General features: G+C 45.8%; 1 protein-coding gene across 6 annotated transcripts in view; it reads left to right on the top strand.

Annotated features, from left to right (window-relative positions):
• TUBGCP5 (tubulin gamma complex associated protein 5) overlaps positions 1–13,439 on the top strand; it is a 62,587-nt gene extending 49,148 nt beyond the window's left edge. For all 6 annotated transcript variants that reach the window (XM_045004892.1, XM_045004884.1, XM_045004866.1 and 3 more), the window contains 3 exons: positions 9,955–10,043; positions 11,422–11,522; positions 13,094–13,439. In XM_045004892.1, coding sequence (XP_044860827.1) covers positions 9,955–10,043; positions 11,422–11,522; positions 13,094–13,140 — 237 coding nt within the window. In that variant the 3' untranslated portion in view covers positions 13,141–13,439. The remainder of the gene's footprint in view (positions 1–9,954; positions 10,044–11,421; positions 11,523–13,093) is intronic.
• Positions 13,440–13,995: the final 556 nt, after the last annotated feature.

The following is a 13,995-nucleotide window of genomic DNA, read 5'->3' on the forward strand; positions in this document are numbered from 1 at the left end:
GTATAGCGTTAGTTAGTTAGTGTTGCTGTAGTTAGTTATAATTTGTGTTTCCCTAGTATTGCCCTTACCAGGGGTTAAAAATTGTCCGTCATGAGAGGGAGCAATCATCAAGAAAAATCCCCACATAGGTGCTTGCTGTGCCTACACAAAGCCCACAGTAAGAAGTGGTTTCCCATTTATAGATCGTTCACCAAATAGACTCAGGTGGGTGAGGGATCTTCGTTTGAAGCACTAGGTGCTCAAACAGGCCATGCGGCTTGCTTCGGCACTGAGGCCCTCGTCAGATCGGATGTTGCTCTCCGGTCCTGAGCGTGCTTCTGCTTTGCTTCCTGGATCTGGTGCCTCTCCAAAGAGATGAAGGAGTTTTTCCCCCATCAAGTGCACTGAGGAATAGGTCGCATAAGACTGACTCAGGTCATTCCACGTTGCATGGAGACTCGTCTCCCTCCTTCAGAAGGAGCATGGATTAGGCCGGGGGTGAATGCCGGTGCACAGGATGGAGGAAATCCCATCAACCATTCCCTGGTACCACACAAGGAGGTCAGGGACCCTCTACTGTTGTCTCCGGTTCCAGCCCCAGGATATCCGTTGAGTCCAGTACTGATGAGGGCAATACTGGCACTGTCTCTTTCCACGCTGGTGGTGCATCTGGTAGCAATGGACTTCTTCTGCTTTTCTGTCCCGACCTTGCCCGTGGTCCAGGACTTTGCCAGGGCTGCTTCCTTTATCTTCCTATTGGCTGGGCCGGCTGCTGAACCTGTGGGTCTGTCAGCACCGTACTCTGTTGTTTCTCATTCACAGTCAGTGAAATGGGGGCTGCTGCTGGGCTTGGCTCTCCAGCACCAGGAGTGTCTTTGGCACCCCTGCACCTGGCGCCGCCAACGTTACCGTGTCGGCACTCATTGCCCTCCACTTCAGCATCATCAGTTACCTTGGTACTGCTGCCAACTTTGGCGTCAACACTGCTTCTTGCACCAGAAACGAAGGAGGCATACTTGGTGTTGCTGGTACCATTTCTGCTGTTGGCGCTCGCTCCCTTCATTTTGGGCTATGGATTAGTCAGACCAGTTGCTTGCATCTGACGGATGGTTTCACCTTTATCCTCTGAAGCCCACTACTCTTCAGCATCCAGGTTGGGCTCTTCCTTCTCTTGCTGGCCATCACCTGACCCACATTGGGGGACCATTTATGGAGTGCTATGGGTACTAGGATTGGTGTTCATCTCACATTTGGGACAGGGCCACCTGGCCTTGCGTCTGCTGGCCACCATGCCTTATCCATACCAGTGGCCTCCATGAAATCCGTAAGACACTTCTTAGTCATGGTGGTCCCACTCCTCGTCTCATGTGAAGGTGAGATAACCGACCAGGTCTATGGTGGTATCATTGATCTACTACAGGCCCAGACACCAATGAGCCTTCCCCTCGCAGAGCCTCCATAGTCGTCCCATTCAGGTTCATCAGTCCTGGAGCAAGGTCTGGTTCTGGCACAGTTAACCATGTCATCTTCATCCCTGGATGATTCAGCGGTGCCTGGCTCTTCCTCCCCTTCAGTACTGGAGGATTTCAGGGCATATTAGGACCTTTTGCAGCGTGTGGCTGCTTTGCAGGGTATTCAAACGGAGTTCTTTCAAGAGAACACCCATAAGTTAGTGCTTATCTGCAGCCATCTATCCCTGGGAGAGTCTCCCTCCTTGTTAACGATGCACTCCTTGAGCTTGCTACTGTCCTCTGGAGCATGCTGGCTTTGGTACCGCCTGCAGCAAAGCACAAGGAAAAGCGCTACTTCGTTCTGGTGGAGGGATGTGAGGGTTTTTACTCCCATCAGGCCCCACGTTCCCTAGTTGTAACTGTGGTGAATGATAGAGACTATCAGGGCAGGTACAAGCCCACTCCCAAGAATAAGGACTCTAAATGAATGTACCTGATGGGCAGGAAGATTTATACCTCCTCTTCCTTGCAGATGCAGATTGCTAACCAGCAAGCACTGCTGTTCAAGTATGACTTTTGTGAACTGGATGGCTATGTCTGAGTTTGCAGACCAGCTGCCATAAGCCTTAAGAGAGGCATTTCGGGCATTTGTCATCGAAGGCTGCTTGGTGACTAAGACTTAGTTGCAGTCTGTGCTGGAATCTTCGGCCAGAGCGATGACCACCGCAGTGGCCATGAGAAGGGCTTCCTGGCTGCAGAATTTGGGCATAACTCTCAATGTGCAGCAGGTCGTAGAGGATTTGCCCTTTGGCCAAACGCAGTTTTGGGATAAGACAAATGAGACTTTGCACTTCTTCAAGGACGCTAGAGCTACCCAACAGCCCTTGGGAGAATATACACCAACAGTGCAGAGGCACCACTGTGGTTGTCAACAGCAGCAGTATCGTCCACAGCGCACATTTGGGCAGCCGTTCTCTCCCCCAAGACAGCAGGACTATCGCAGAAAGGGGCATAGATCCCATAGAGGGAGGCAGTCTTGTGTGGGGTTTGGCCAGTCCACGTGCCCTCCCTGGCACAGTTAAGCATCCATTTTGACTCCTTGGTCCAGAGCAGTGTTCCAGTCATCATTCCTTTCTCCCCGTCCCTTCCATTTGGGGACAGGACGGCCTTCTTTCACAATGCATGGGGTTCGATCGCCACTGACAGCTGGGTCCTAGGCACTGTCAAATCTGGCTATGCCATCCAGTCCCTGTCCATCCCTCCCTGTCCCTCTTCAGGAACCCCTCTCACCAGGTACTGCTCCTTGAGCAGGTTCACTCTCTGACTTTGGGAGTGGTGGAAGAGGTTTTGCTGGAACACCGGGGTCATGGCTTCTGTTGCCAAATCCGAGGGAGGATAAGACTCATTTTTGACCTTCGAGGCCTTAACAAATATATCTGATACAAGAGGTTCCAAATGGTCACTCTATTAACTATCCTCTCCACGTTGTCTCAGAATGACTGATTTGCTGCCCTGGACCTTCAGGACACCTATTGGGCCACAGAAAGTTCCTTTGATTCATCATAGCAGAGCTCCATCTTCAGTATATGGTATTGCCCTTCGGCCTCTCTTCTTCCTCTTGGGTTTTTACCAAATGCATGGACTTGGAGACAGCATACCTCAGGAAGAAAGGAATCAACATCTTCCTATATCTGGACGACTGGCTATACTGAGAGGCAAGTCCAGAGGGGACATCAATATTACACTGTGCCTGCTCAACCATCTGGGTTTCATTCTAAACACTGAAAAGTCAATTTTGGTTCCCACTCAAAAAATAGAGTTCACTGGGGCCCTAACAGACTCTCCGAGTTTGAGAGCATTTCTGCTGACAGACCATTTTCAGTCATTCGCTACCTTTCCCTTAGTCTGCAATCTCAGCTTTCCATGATGCATTGGATGTATCTCAGGCTCTTGGGCTACATGTCTGCTGGCATGCAGGTGGTCCAGTTTGCAAGGTTGTGTCTTTGCCTCCATCAGATGTGGCTCAGGGCAGTTTACAATCTGACTCTTCACTCTTTGGAGAGATTGGTCCATCTCCCTCCACTGGTCCAGGATTCCTTGCTGGGGTGGATGCTCCTGGAGAACATTTGTCAGGGTGCTCCCTTCATCCAGCCCATACCATCCAGGTCTGTCTCTGATGCCTCCAAGATGGGCTGGTGAGCCCATCTGGAGTTGCTGAAAGTTCAAGGTCTGTGATCAGAGCTGTAGCCCTCACTGCATATCGAAGTGCTGGAGTTTTGGGCCATCTACAATGTATATCACACTTTTCTGGACCATATCGGGGGCTCATTGGTTCACATATTTACCTACAATATCATCACGATGTATTATGTGAACAGGCAAGGGGGAGAACACTCCAGGGTGCTCTGCCAAGAGGCAATCAGGTTGTGGCAGTTCTGCATTGAGGAGAGTATCACTCTGATAGCCAACCACTTGCCCAGAATCTAGAATCATCTCACAGACGGTTATCAGCAGGAATTTTTCCTTTAGCCATGAGTGGTCTTTGAAAACAAATGTCCTCTGGGTCACCTTTGGAGTTTGGGGCATTCCAACGATTGACCTGTTTGCCATTAGGGACAACAGGAAATGTAAATCTGTTCTGCTCTAGAGGGATCCTCAGTCCGGAATCCCTATCCAATGGTTTCCATCTCAGCTAGTATTCTGCTCTCCTGTACACTTCCCCCCTGATCCTGACCATCCCACAGATTATTCTCATTGCCGCAGTGTGGCCAAGGCAATGCTGGTTCTCCAACCTTCTCACATTATCAGTTCAGCATCCCATACCTCTTTCCTCTTCATCACAACCTACTCGCAGAGAATCACGGACACACCTTGCATCCCACACTCAGTTCCCTGCATCTCGTGGCATGGCTGCTGCTTGGCTAAATGAGGAGCAGTGTTCAGCAGCTGTTCCACAGGTCCTAGTCAGCAGTAGGCCTATTCAGCAAAATGGAAGCGGTTTTTGGTGTGGTGAGTGGCCCACAGAATTCAACCAACACTGGCTTTCTTCCAGAACCTCCTGGAGTACTTGCTGCACCTTTAGTTGTTGGGAATTGCACTTAGCTCATTGAGAGTATATCTGGCAGTGATAACGGCATTTCATCCCCCGTTAAGGGAAGATCAGTCTTCTCCAATACTGTGGTAGCAAAATTCTTAAAAGGGCGTCTTCATTTCTATCCTCTGGTCCAAGAGCTGGTTCCTCTTTGGGACCTTACCATGGTCCTAGCAGTTTTAATGGGGCCTCCATTCAAACCACTGGCATCTTGTACCTTTCCACTTTTGTGTCAGAGAACTGCATTCCTCGTAGCAGATAACATCTGCAAGAAGAGAATGAGAGTTGCATGCTCTAATGGCAGAGCCTCCTTTATATACAATTCTCCAAGGCCAAAGTGAATTTACAACCTGTAGCGAGTCGGTGTGGCTCCCCTCCTGCCCAGCAGAGGGAGCCCCCTCCCAGACGCCCAAGTGGGCTGAGTCATCACTTCCTGTCCCCGCCCCCCGGAAGTCAAGGGGCGGGACAGGAAGTAGAAAAGGAGGACGCCAAAGCCCAGTCGGGAGCCAGCCACCGCCGGGAGCAGACGTGCCGGCGGGGGCTCCAGACTGGGAGCCCTCTAGGACCCGAGGCGGCAATCCAGACTGGCCCCCACTACCCCGCGCCCGGTACGATGAGGAACCCGCGGAACTTCCCTGGTATCGGATCCCGGAGCAGCCGCTAGGACTTCCCCGCGCCCGGTACAAGGAGGAACCGCCGCCGCCGCTTCCGCCCTGCTGTTATCCGGAGGAACCACTGGACCCAGCCTGGCCGGACTGCCAGCAGGAGTTGCCTGACTTGCCCCCAAGCCCTGGTCCTGCAGACCCCATGACGGTGGACTGGCCCGAACCCATGGCGACCGAGGAGCAGGTACCTATAGAGGGGGATATGGAATGTAGCCCGGGGATAGCCGACCCCTGTCAGGCTATAGGCACCGAGGTGCCCATGTCAGTGTGTTTCGGTCAGGACCCCACTGACCAGCGGCAGTGCTAGCCGCTAATAGGGCCCCGGGCTGGGACACAGTGGAGTGGGTGGGCCTGTGTCCCCCCTGTCACCCCACTCACAGGTGGCAGTCTCCCCCTCACCCCAGCGCAGACAGAGAGGCCTGCACTAGTCTGAGTTGTTGTCATCGCTCAGGTCCTGACACCAGGGCCGGAGCCCTGTGGACTATTGTGTGTTGCCCCGCCCTGACCAAAGGGCCTGGGTTTGTATTGAACTGCTGTTGCCCAGCCCCCCTGCTCCAGAGGGCCTGGGCTTATATGAACTGCTGTGACCCAGCCCCCTGCTCCAGAGGGCCCGGGCTTATACTGAACTGCTGTGACCCAGCCCCCTGCTCCAGAGGGTCTGGGCTTATATTGAACTATTTGTGTTGCCCAGCTCCTGCTGTAAGGATCTGGGCGTAGAACTGCTATTGTGCTGCCCCGCCCTGATTGAGGGCCTGGGCTTACCCTGATTGACTGTGTGCCTTGTGCGGCCCCTGCCTGAGGGTCTGAACCTGGACCTATATTGAGACTGATTGCTGTTATCCAGCCCCCTGCTCCAGAGGGCCCGGATCTATATTGAGACTGATTGCTGTTACCCAGCCCCCCTGCTCCAGAGGGCCTGGATCTATATTGAGACTGATTGCTGTTACCCAGCCCCCCTGCTCCAGAGGGCCCGGATCTATATTGAGACTGATTGCTGTTACCCAGCCCCCCTGCTCCAGAGGGCCTGGATCTATATTGAGACTGATTGCTGTCATCCAGCCCCCTGCTCCAGAGGGCCTGGACTTATATTGAGACTGATTGCTGTTACCCAGCCCCCCTGCTCCAGAGGGCCTGGACTTATATTGAGACTGATTGCTGTTACCCAGCCCCCCTGCTCCAGAGGGCCTGGACTTATATTGAGACTGATTGCTGTTATCCAGCCCCCCTGCTCCAGAGGGCCCGGATCTATATTGAGACTGATTGCTGTTACCCAGCCCCCCTGCTCCAGAGGGCCCGGATCTATATTGAAACTGATTGCTGTTACCCAGCCCCCCTGCTCCAGAGGGCCTGGATCTATATTGAGACTGATTGCTGTCATCCAGCCCCCTGCTCCAGAGGGCCTGGACTTATATTGAGACTGATTGCTGTTACCCAGCCCCCCTGCTCCAGAGGGCCTGGACTTATATTGAGACTGATTGCTGTTACCCAGCCCCCCTGCTCCAGAGGGCCTGGACTTATATTGAGACTGATTGCTGTTACCCAGCCCCCCTGCTCCAGAGGGCCTGGACTTATATTGAGACTGATTGCTGTTATCCAGCCCCCTGCTCCAGAGGGCCTGGACTTGTATTGAACTGCCATTCAGCCCCCTGATCCAGAGGGCCTGAAGGTACTGAGACTGATTGTTGTTCAGCCCCTGCTCCAGAGGGCTTGAGATGTGAGACAGTGCTACCCTGATTCTTGCCGTCCCACCAGTTAGAGGGGACAAAGAGCGAGTCGGTGTGGCTCCCCTCCCGCCAGCCGGAGGGTTGAGCCCCGACCAACAGCTTACACAACCATACACCAAATTTTTGTCTAAAGTGGTTTCTCGGTTCTGTTTGAACCAGGTGGTATATTTATCTGTGTTCTTTCCTAAGCTGCATTCATCTCCGGAGGAGCAGCATCTCCATCCATTAGATGTCAGGCAATGTCTAGCCTTCTGTCTGGACAGGACTAAACTGTTTTGTGCCTCACCTCGCCTGTTCATGTCATATGCAAATCATGTGACGGGGAAAGTAGTCTCTTCACAGATGATTTCTAAATGAATAACATCCTGTATCAAGACTTCATATGAAATAGCTTAGTCTATGCCTCCTCATCAGGTGTGAGCTCACTCTGTGAGCGTGCAAGCAATGTCAATAGCCTTCCTCAGTGACGTCTCAATATTGGAGATTTGCAGGGCTGCTACATGGTTGTCCATACATATATTTATGAACCATTATGCAGTAACCGCACCTTCTAGGGTGGATGCAAGTTTTGGTAGGCAGTCCTGCAATCCTTGTTTAGGTAGACTCTGAGGCCCACCTCCTGGGGTGGGTACTGCTTGTGAGTCATATAAGTGGAATACATGGCTTCATTTACTTACAGTGAGTAACCATTTCTTCTTCTACTGTGGTTCTTTGAGATGAGATGCAGATGTGTATTCCATGACCCAACCTCCATCCGCTGCATTGGAGTCTAGTCTCTGTGTAAAGCAACTAAGGGGGGGTCAGGGAGACTCTGCTTCATGTTGCCAGAGATGGGGCTGGTCATTAGGCGCGACTGCCACCCCTCTATGGATACTGCTAAGCAAAATTCTCGCTCTGGTGTGCTGCGTGTGTACACACCTAGGTGGAATACATGTCTGCATCCTATTTCAAAGAACCACAGCTGTCATAAATAACCATTTCTTTCCATTCTTCAATAGAATGTTATTCTGTATTCACCCAGCCAGTGACAAGGAGGATTCTGAAGGGTCTCGGAAATCTATTTCCACCAGTCAAACATTCTGCTCTGGTTTGAGACCTAAATCTGGTTCTTAAATGTCTTACAGGATTCTCTGTTTAAATCAACGACTACCTGCTCACTCCTCCATTTCTCCATTGAAAACACCATTTCTGGTAGCCATCACATCAGCATGAAGAGTTAGGAATATAGGGGCCCTTATGGCATACCCTCCTTTCACATAACTTTTCAAAGACAAGTTAACATTAAGACCACACCCCAAGTTTTTACCAAAAATATCTTCCAAGTTCCATATTAACTAACCCATTCATCTCCCAATCTTCCACCCTAAACCTCACTTAGACAAAAAGGAGGTGTTGTTACACCCACTTGATGTCAGGAGAGCCCTGGCCTTCTATCTTGACAGGACTAAAGGGTTCAGAAAGACTCCCAAATTATTTGTCTTGATTGCAGATACATCAAAAGGGTCTGCAGTCTCTAAACAAAGACTTCCCAAGTGGATATCTGATTGCATTAGCTGTTGCTACCAATCTTGTAATCTCCAAGTACACTCAGGCATATGAACTCACTCTACAAGATCAGTTTCCACTTCTACAGCCTTTTGCAAAAATGTTCCCATCAGTGAAATAAGTAGAGCTGCAACTTGGACCTCTGTATGTACTTTTGCCAAGTGCTGTTCAATAACTCATGACTTGGCTTCTGATGCTGTGTGGGGCTCAGCTATGCTTTCTTCAATACTGGACTCAGCTCTGAAGGCCCTTCCTTCTTAAAGGGAACTGCTCAGTAGTCACCTACAGTGGAGCACCCATAGGGACACTACTTGAAGAAGACATGGTCACTCACACTGTGCAGTAACTGTAATTCTTCAAGATGTGGGTCCCTATGGTTTCTCCACTACCCACTGTCCTTCCCCTCTGTTTGGAGGTATCTGCTACACAGTAGAGAAGAAACTAAGGGTGGTTTACCTGTGTGCTGATATATAACAGCAGGGAGCAAAACGCATGCACAGGCTGAACAGACACTGCTATGAGAAATCTCCAGTCAAAGGCGCAGAGGATGCAAGTACACCTAGAGTGGAGCACCCATAGGGAGACATATCTCAAAGACCCACAGTTACTGCACAGGGTGAGTAACCATTTATTCGGGTTCCTCCCCCCCCAAATTTTAGGGGATTCAAACAAGCTGTTTGAAATGTGTCTAAAAATATATTTAAGATTATTTCTACTGGGGTAGCATGAAGTGTGTGTGTGGGGGGAAGCTAAAGGAAGGTGCCACCCATTCTAGAGCTCTGTCATGTTGTTGAATTGTTGTATTTTAGAGCAGTGATTTTCAACTTGTGGTCTGCAGACCCCTAGGGGTCTGCAGACTATGTCTACAATTTCCAAAGGGGTGCACACCTTCATTAGAAATTTGTTAGGGGTCCACAAATGAAAAAAAGGTTGAAAACCCTGTCGTAGAGGCAGCCTGTGCTGTACCAGTTTGCAATAGCTTTGGCTAATATCGGTAGTGTATTTTAAATAGTAATTTCAGGTTTAAATGCAGTGATAAAATATACCAGATTGTATAATCTACATTAACCTGAATTAAAAGTTCCTCCAGTGGTGGGAAAGCAACTAGGGTGATGCACTGATGTATACAAAATATAAATAGGGACAAGAAATATTTCATCATATTCAATTTGTGTGATGTTTTAAATGTCAAAATTCGTTTGAAACTTTGGAACTTCAGAGGTGATACACTTGGTATATGGGGTAGCACTGTAGTACTTTGTCCCAAATACTAGATACATTAGGTATTGTCAAAATAGCCAACCACAGAATTAATTGAACAGTTAATCCAGTAAACAAAGCACATATTGTAACTGGGAGAATTGCAGTGTATCCTGAAGGTTGTTTTAATTGAAACCTTAATTTAAACGTCAAGGAGTGTTGCCTGCCAAAGTACTTATTGAATTTAAAAATAAATTCCTGACTAGACTACTTATATTTTTTCCCCATTATTATCTTAGGTTAGTTTTGTGAAAGAAGCTATAATGAAAGTGCTGAATTTAGTGCTGATGTTTGCAGATCGTTGGCAGGCTGGTTTGGGAGCTTGGAGGTAAGTAATATGTCAGAATGTTTTATAATGTGATCATTTCACAGCTCCAATGTTGTATTTGAGGTATATATCTTCTTACTTTGCATGTTTAATGGGAGACTAATGTGACCTTTTTTTAACGAAGTTAAGCTTCAACTCAATTGAATTTTATCAGCTGCAGGCACCTGTTGGTTGTATAATCAGAATGTGTTTCTCAGTGAAAAAGGTGGCCGGTACATTTAAAATAAAAATTAAAACTGTAAGACTGTAGTGGGTTAACAACAAATGGAAGTACTTTTTTATTTCTCATCATGTGTTCTTATAAACTAATAAAATGAAAGGTTCAATGGTCGTGCTTGTACTTACATTTTTTTTCTGAGACTTAGTTTCCAGTGCCTGTGATTTTAAGCTAACATTCATTTACTTGGTTTATGAGAACTGTAGGCTTAACCAATAAGGACTCATTCTGGTCTGGTAAAAATGCAGGAGAAGAGAGGAAAAGTTAAACTTCCTTTGTTGTTTGCTCCTCGGTAAATCTTCCTTTTTGATGTAGACTGCTAGTGATAGTAACCTTGTCTTGTGTCTCAGAAGGTGAAATCCTGGTTCTGTTAAAGTCAATGCAAGTTTTGCCTTTGAGTTCAGCGGAGCCAGGGTTTCACCCAGAAAGTTCAGGACTCACATTGTATCAAAAATATTAAGTCTGATAAACTTCTAAGCAGAGTAGTTGCGTTACATGAGGATAACCTAAAATTATTGTATTCTATTGTTTTTTCCTTTATACCTCCTGTGTATTCTTAGGCACAAAATGAGAAATTTCTCTAAGGCAGGATTTTCAGGAGTGCTCAGTGCTGGCCTAACTGTTCCTATTGAAATCCCAATCCACCCCCTAACTTTCAAGACTGTTTTTGGTACTGGTGTGTATATGAGTTATCCTGCTCTAGGTATCCATCTCCTGGGCAAGTGTTTCTGATTTTGCCTGTGGAACCCATCCCCCATGTCAGGGAAAAAGAGGAGCAAGTCATCAGGTAGCTCCCTAGCTCTAGGCTTTGAAGCAGTATGGAGCTTTAGAGCACATCACATAAGATAGGTTTCTTAGACCGGAACAGTCGCTTTCTCCACATAGGATCAGTAGCTCTTCCTAATAGTTGTTAGATGCATACCAGAGGGAGGAGTTAGCTCACTATTAATTATTTGTGTTGTGATAGTGTCTAGAAACTCCTGTCAAGGATTGGGGCCCTGTTGTGCTAGGAACTCTGTACACACACACAACTGAAAGATGATCTCTGCCTTCTTTTTATTCATTATTAGAAAGAAAGGATATGTCATCTTATATAGGACTAGCCATGTAGTTATTTAACCGTTTTATATTTGTTTAAATTAAACTGCACTTCTTTCTTAGGATGGAATCCATAGAGAAGATGGAATCAGATTTTAAAAATTGTCACATGTTTCTTGTAACAGTTCTAAATAAAGCAGTCTGTAGAGGCTCTTTTCCTCATTGTGAGTATACAGAACAATTTTAAAACAATAGGCTTTTCCTATATTGACACTTTTAATTTATAAGCTTCTTTCGGCAAGTAGGCTTTTCTGGGTTTGTAGGAGTGAGGCTGTTTTAATGTTTAATATGTTTTAAATTGAATTTTATCCTGTGTAAGAACAAGCTTAACGTGTGTGTGTCCATAGAGAGAGATTGGCAAAGCATTTTCTATTCCCTTTTAATAAAACAATTTAACAAAAATTTTAGAGCATTTGTGCCTTACTTCATTTATGAACAGCAAAACTTCCTTCATTTTGCCTAATGCCCTGAGGGAGGGACATGCAAATGATGATTGGCATATATCATAAATCCTAACTTTGCCAAAGGAATTCACATGCCACTTAAAGTATTTGGTGATCAGTTATTTGACTACACATCACTTAAAATGGCTGGTGTTGAATTTGTGATGAAAAGATGATTTGCAGTCAGAGCTAGTCACTGTTAAACATATTATTTTCTTTTATTCAGATGTATTGCCTGGTGTAGGCCAAGCAGAATTGCTACATTTATTGTTTTATGACATCAGAATGGACAACCTAAAATGGATGACATAAGATGCCATGCTCTATTTTAACAATTCAGTGGTTTTTAGTGGTGGTTTATGTTTTATGCAGCATTAGAGTCCTGTATGGTGCTTAATTGGCAAATGAAGGCAGTGCCTGCCTGAGTAATTTACATTTTAATGGTTACATACATTAGGAGTCAAAAGTTCCATTTTATATTGGCCCTGACAATTTTAACATGCCACAAACTTTGGTAGAACCTCACTATTCTTAAACCCTTCAACTGATTGTGAGAACATCATCCCTATGCAGCAGTGTCACAGACCTTTAACTATATACTGAAAAAGTATGAGAGTCAAACGTTACACCCACTAAATATTTCTAAAGTTAGCAATAAAATATTTGCCTAAGTAACAGGTGCTTCTTTGAATGGAATAAATGTGATGATGTGGGTAGTGGTGCAAGAATAACACCAATTTATTTATCTTAAATTATACTGGCTTGTCACAGTGACAGGACATACAAAACTAAGCCTTGGTTGTAATTTCAAAAGCATAAATATGGAAGCAGAGCAGAACATAGATTAGGTCTACTGTTTCAAGAGAATTTACTCTGTATTTGCACTGATCTAAATGAAAGCAGATTTTGTCCTATATTAGATCTTTTGGCTGGTGGGGTTATTTTCAGTGTAGATGTATTAATACTGTTTATTTACAAAGGATAAAGATACATTTATTCAGTTGTGCACCTTTTGCTAAGGATAAGGTTCCACACCAACATGTGAAAGTAAATTAACTCTCCTCAATTGGCCCCTCATTATTTCAGATATTTCAGGTAATGAAATTGATGAAATTGAAAATGCCTGCTGCAGGGACTTAAACCCTCAGATATTGTTATTTGTACTTTGAATAATAAGATATCTCATCTGACTCGTAAGTGATAAAACTGACAGTTTCAGTAAACCTTTGCAGAGTGATGTAACCAAGAATATTTAAAATGTTTAATTTTTTTTAATCTGTTTTGATTCACAGTGGAGTCTTTAGCTGTGTCACTCATGGCTGGCATGGAACAAAGCTAACAAAAGACCAGAGTGCATTGAACTACTCAAGAACCGAATTCCTGCAGCATTCATCTGCAACATTATTTATTCAAAATGAGCATTTTATACTGAAATCCATGTATATGTAGATAAATGGTAGTTGATATTTCCTTTCAGTGACTGTTTGAAACTGTAAATGGTGATGTACAGTATTTAATGAGTATTAGTTGTGGCTGTATTTTTTTCCTGCGTGTTAGTATGCTATAACATCAGATTCATACTGTCTTGTAAAAGTAGCTGATTTGAAGATACATTAAATGTTTCTTCTTGTGAAGGAATTATTCACTATTTTGTGAAATAGAGTATTTGCTAAGTCTTTAAAATAGTTTCAGTTAATTTTGCAAGAAATATTAAATACTTGCTATTTTTAACTAGGATCAAAAGCACATATGTAGAATATACTATAACTGTGAAAATGCAGAGTACAAGAATACCTGTTCTCAGCTCCTTACCCTTCCCTTGTTCTTCCAGTCCCATTCACAGCACAGGTGATCTGTCCCTTCTCCAGCTTCCTAGTTCTTGCAACCCAGCCTCTAATATTGGTTGTTCTTCAAGTGTCTGTAAATGTGGATCTCACTCTTGGTGTGTATGTGCTGCATGCACAACAAATCAGAATCTTTTAACCAGCTGTGTTCTTTGGGATCACACATGTGCCCTGCATATCCTTATGTTACTCCCCCTCAAGGGCAGAGAAGATGGCATGTATTGAACTGCCACTCAATTCCTTCTTACCACCTGCAAAGAAACAGTCTCTAATCCTGGGACTTGTCCTGTCACCTGTTTTAAATAAATAATAAAAAGAGCCTGTAGAGAGTGACTGAAATGCTACTTTTG

This window comes from Mauremys mutica, chromosome 1 (genome assembly GCF_020497125.1).
Source record: "Mauremys mutica isolate MM-2020 ecotype Southern chromosome 1, ASM2049712v1, whole genome shotgun sequence".
Lineage (NCBI taxonomy): Eukaryota > Metazoa > Chordata > Testudines > Geoemydidae > Mauremys > Mauremys mutica.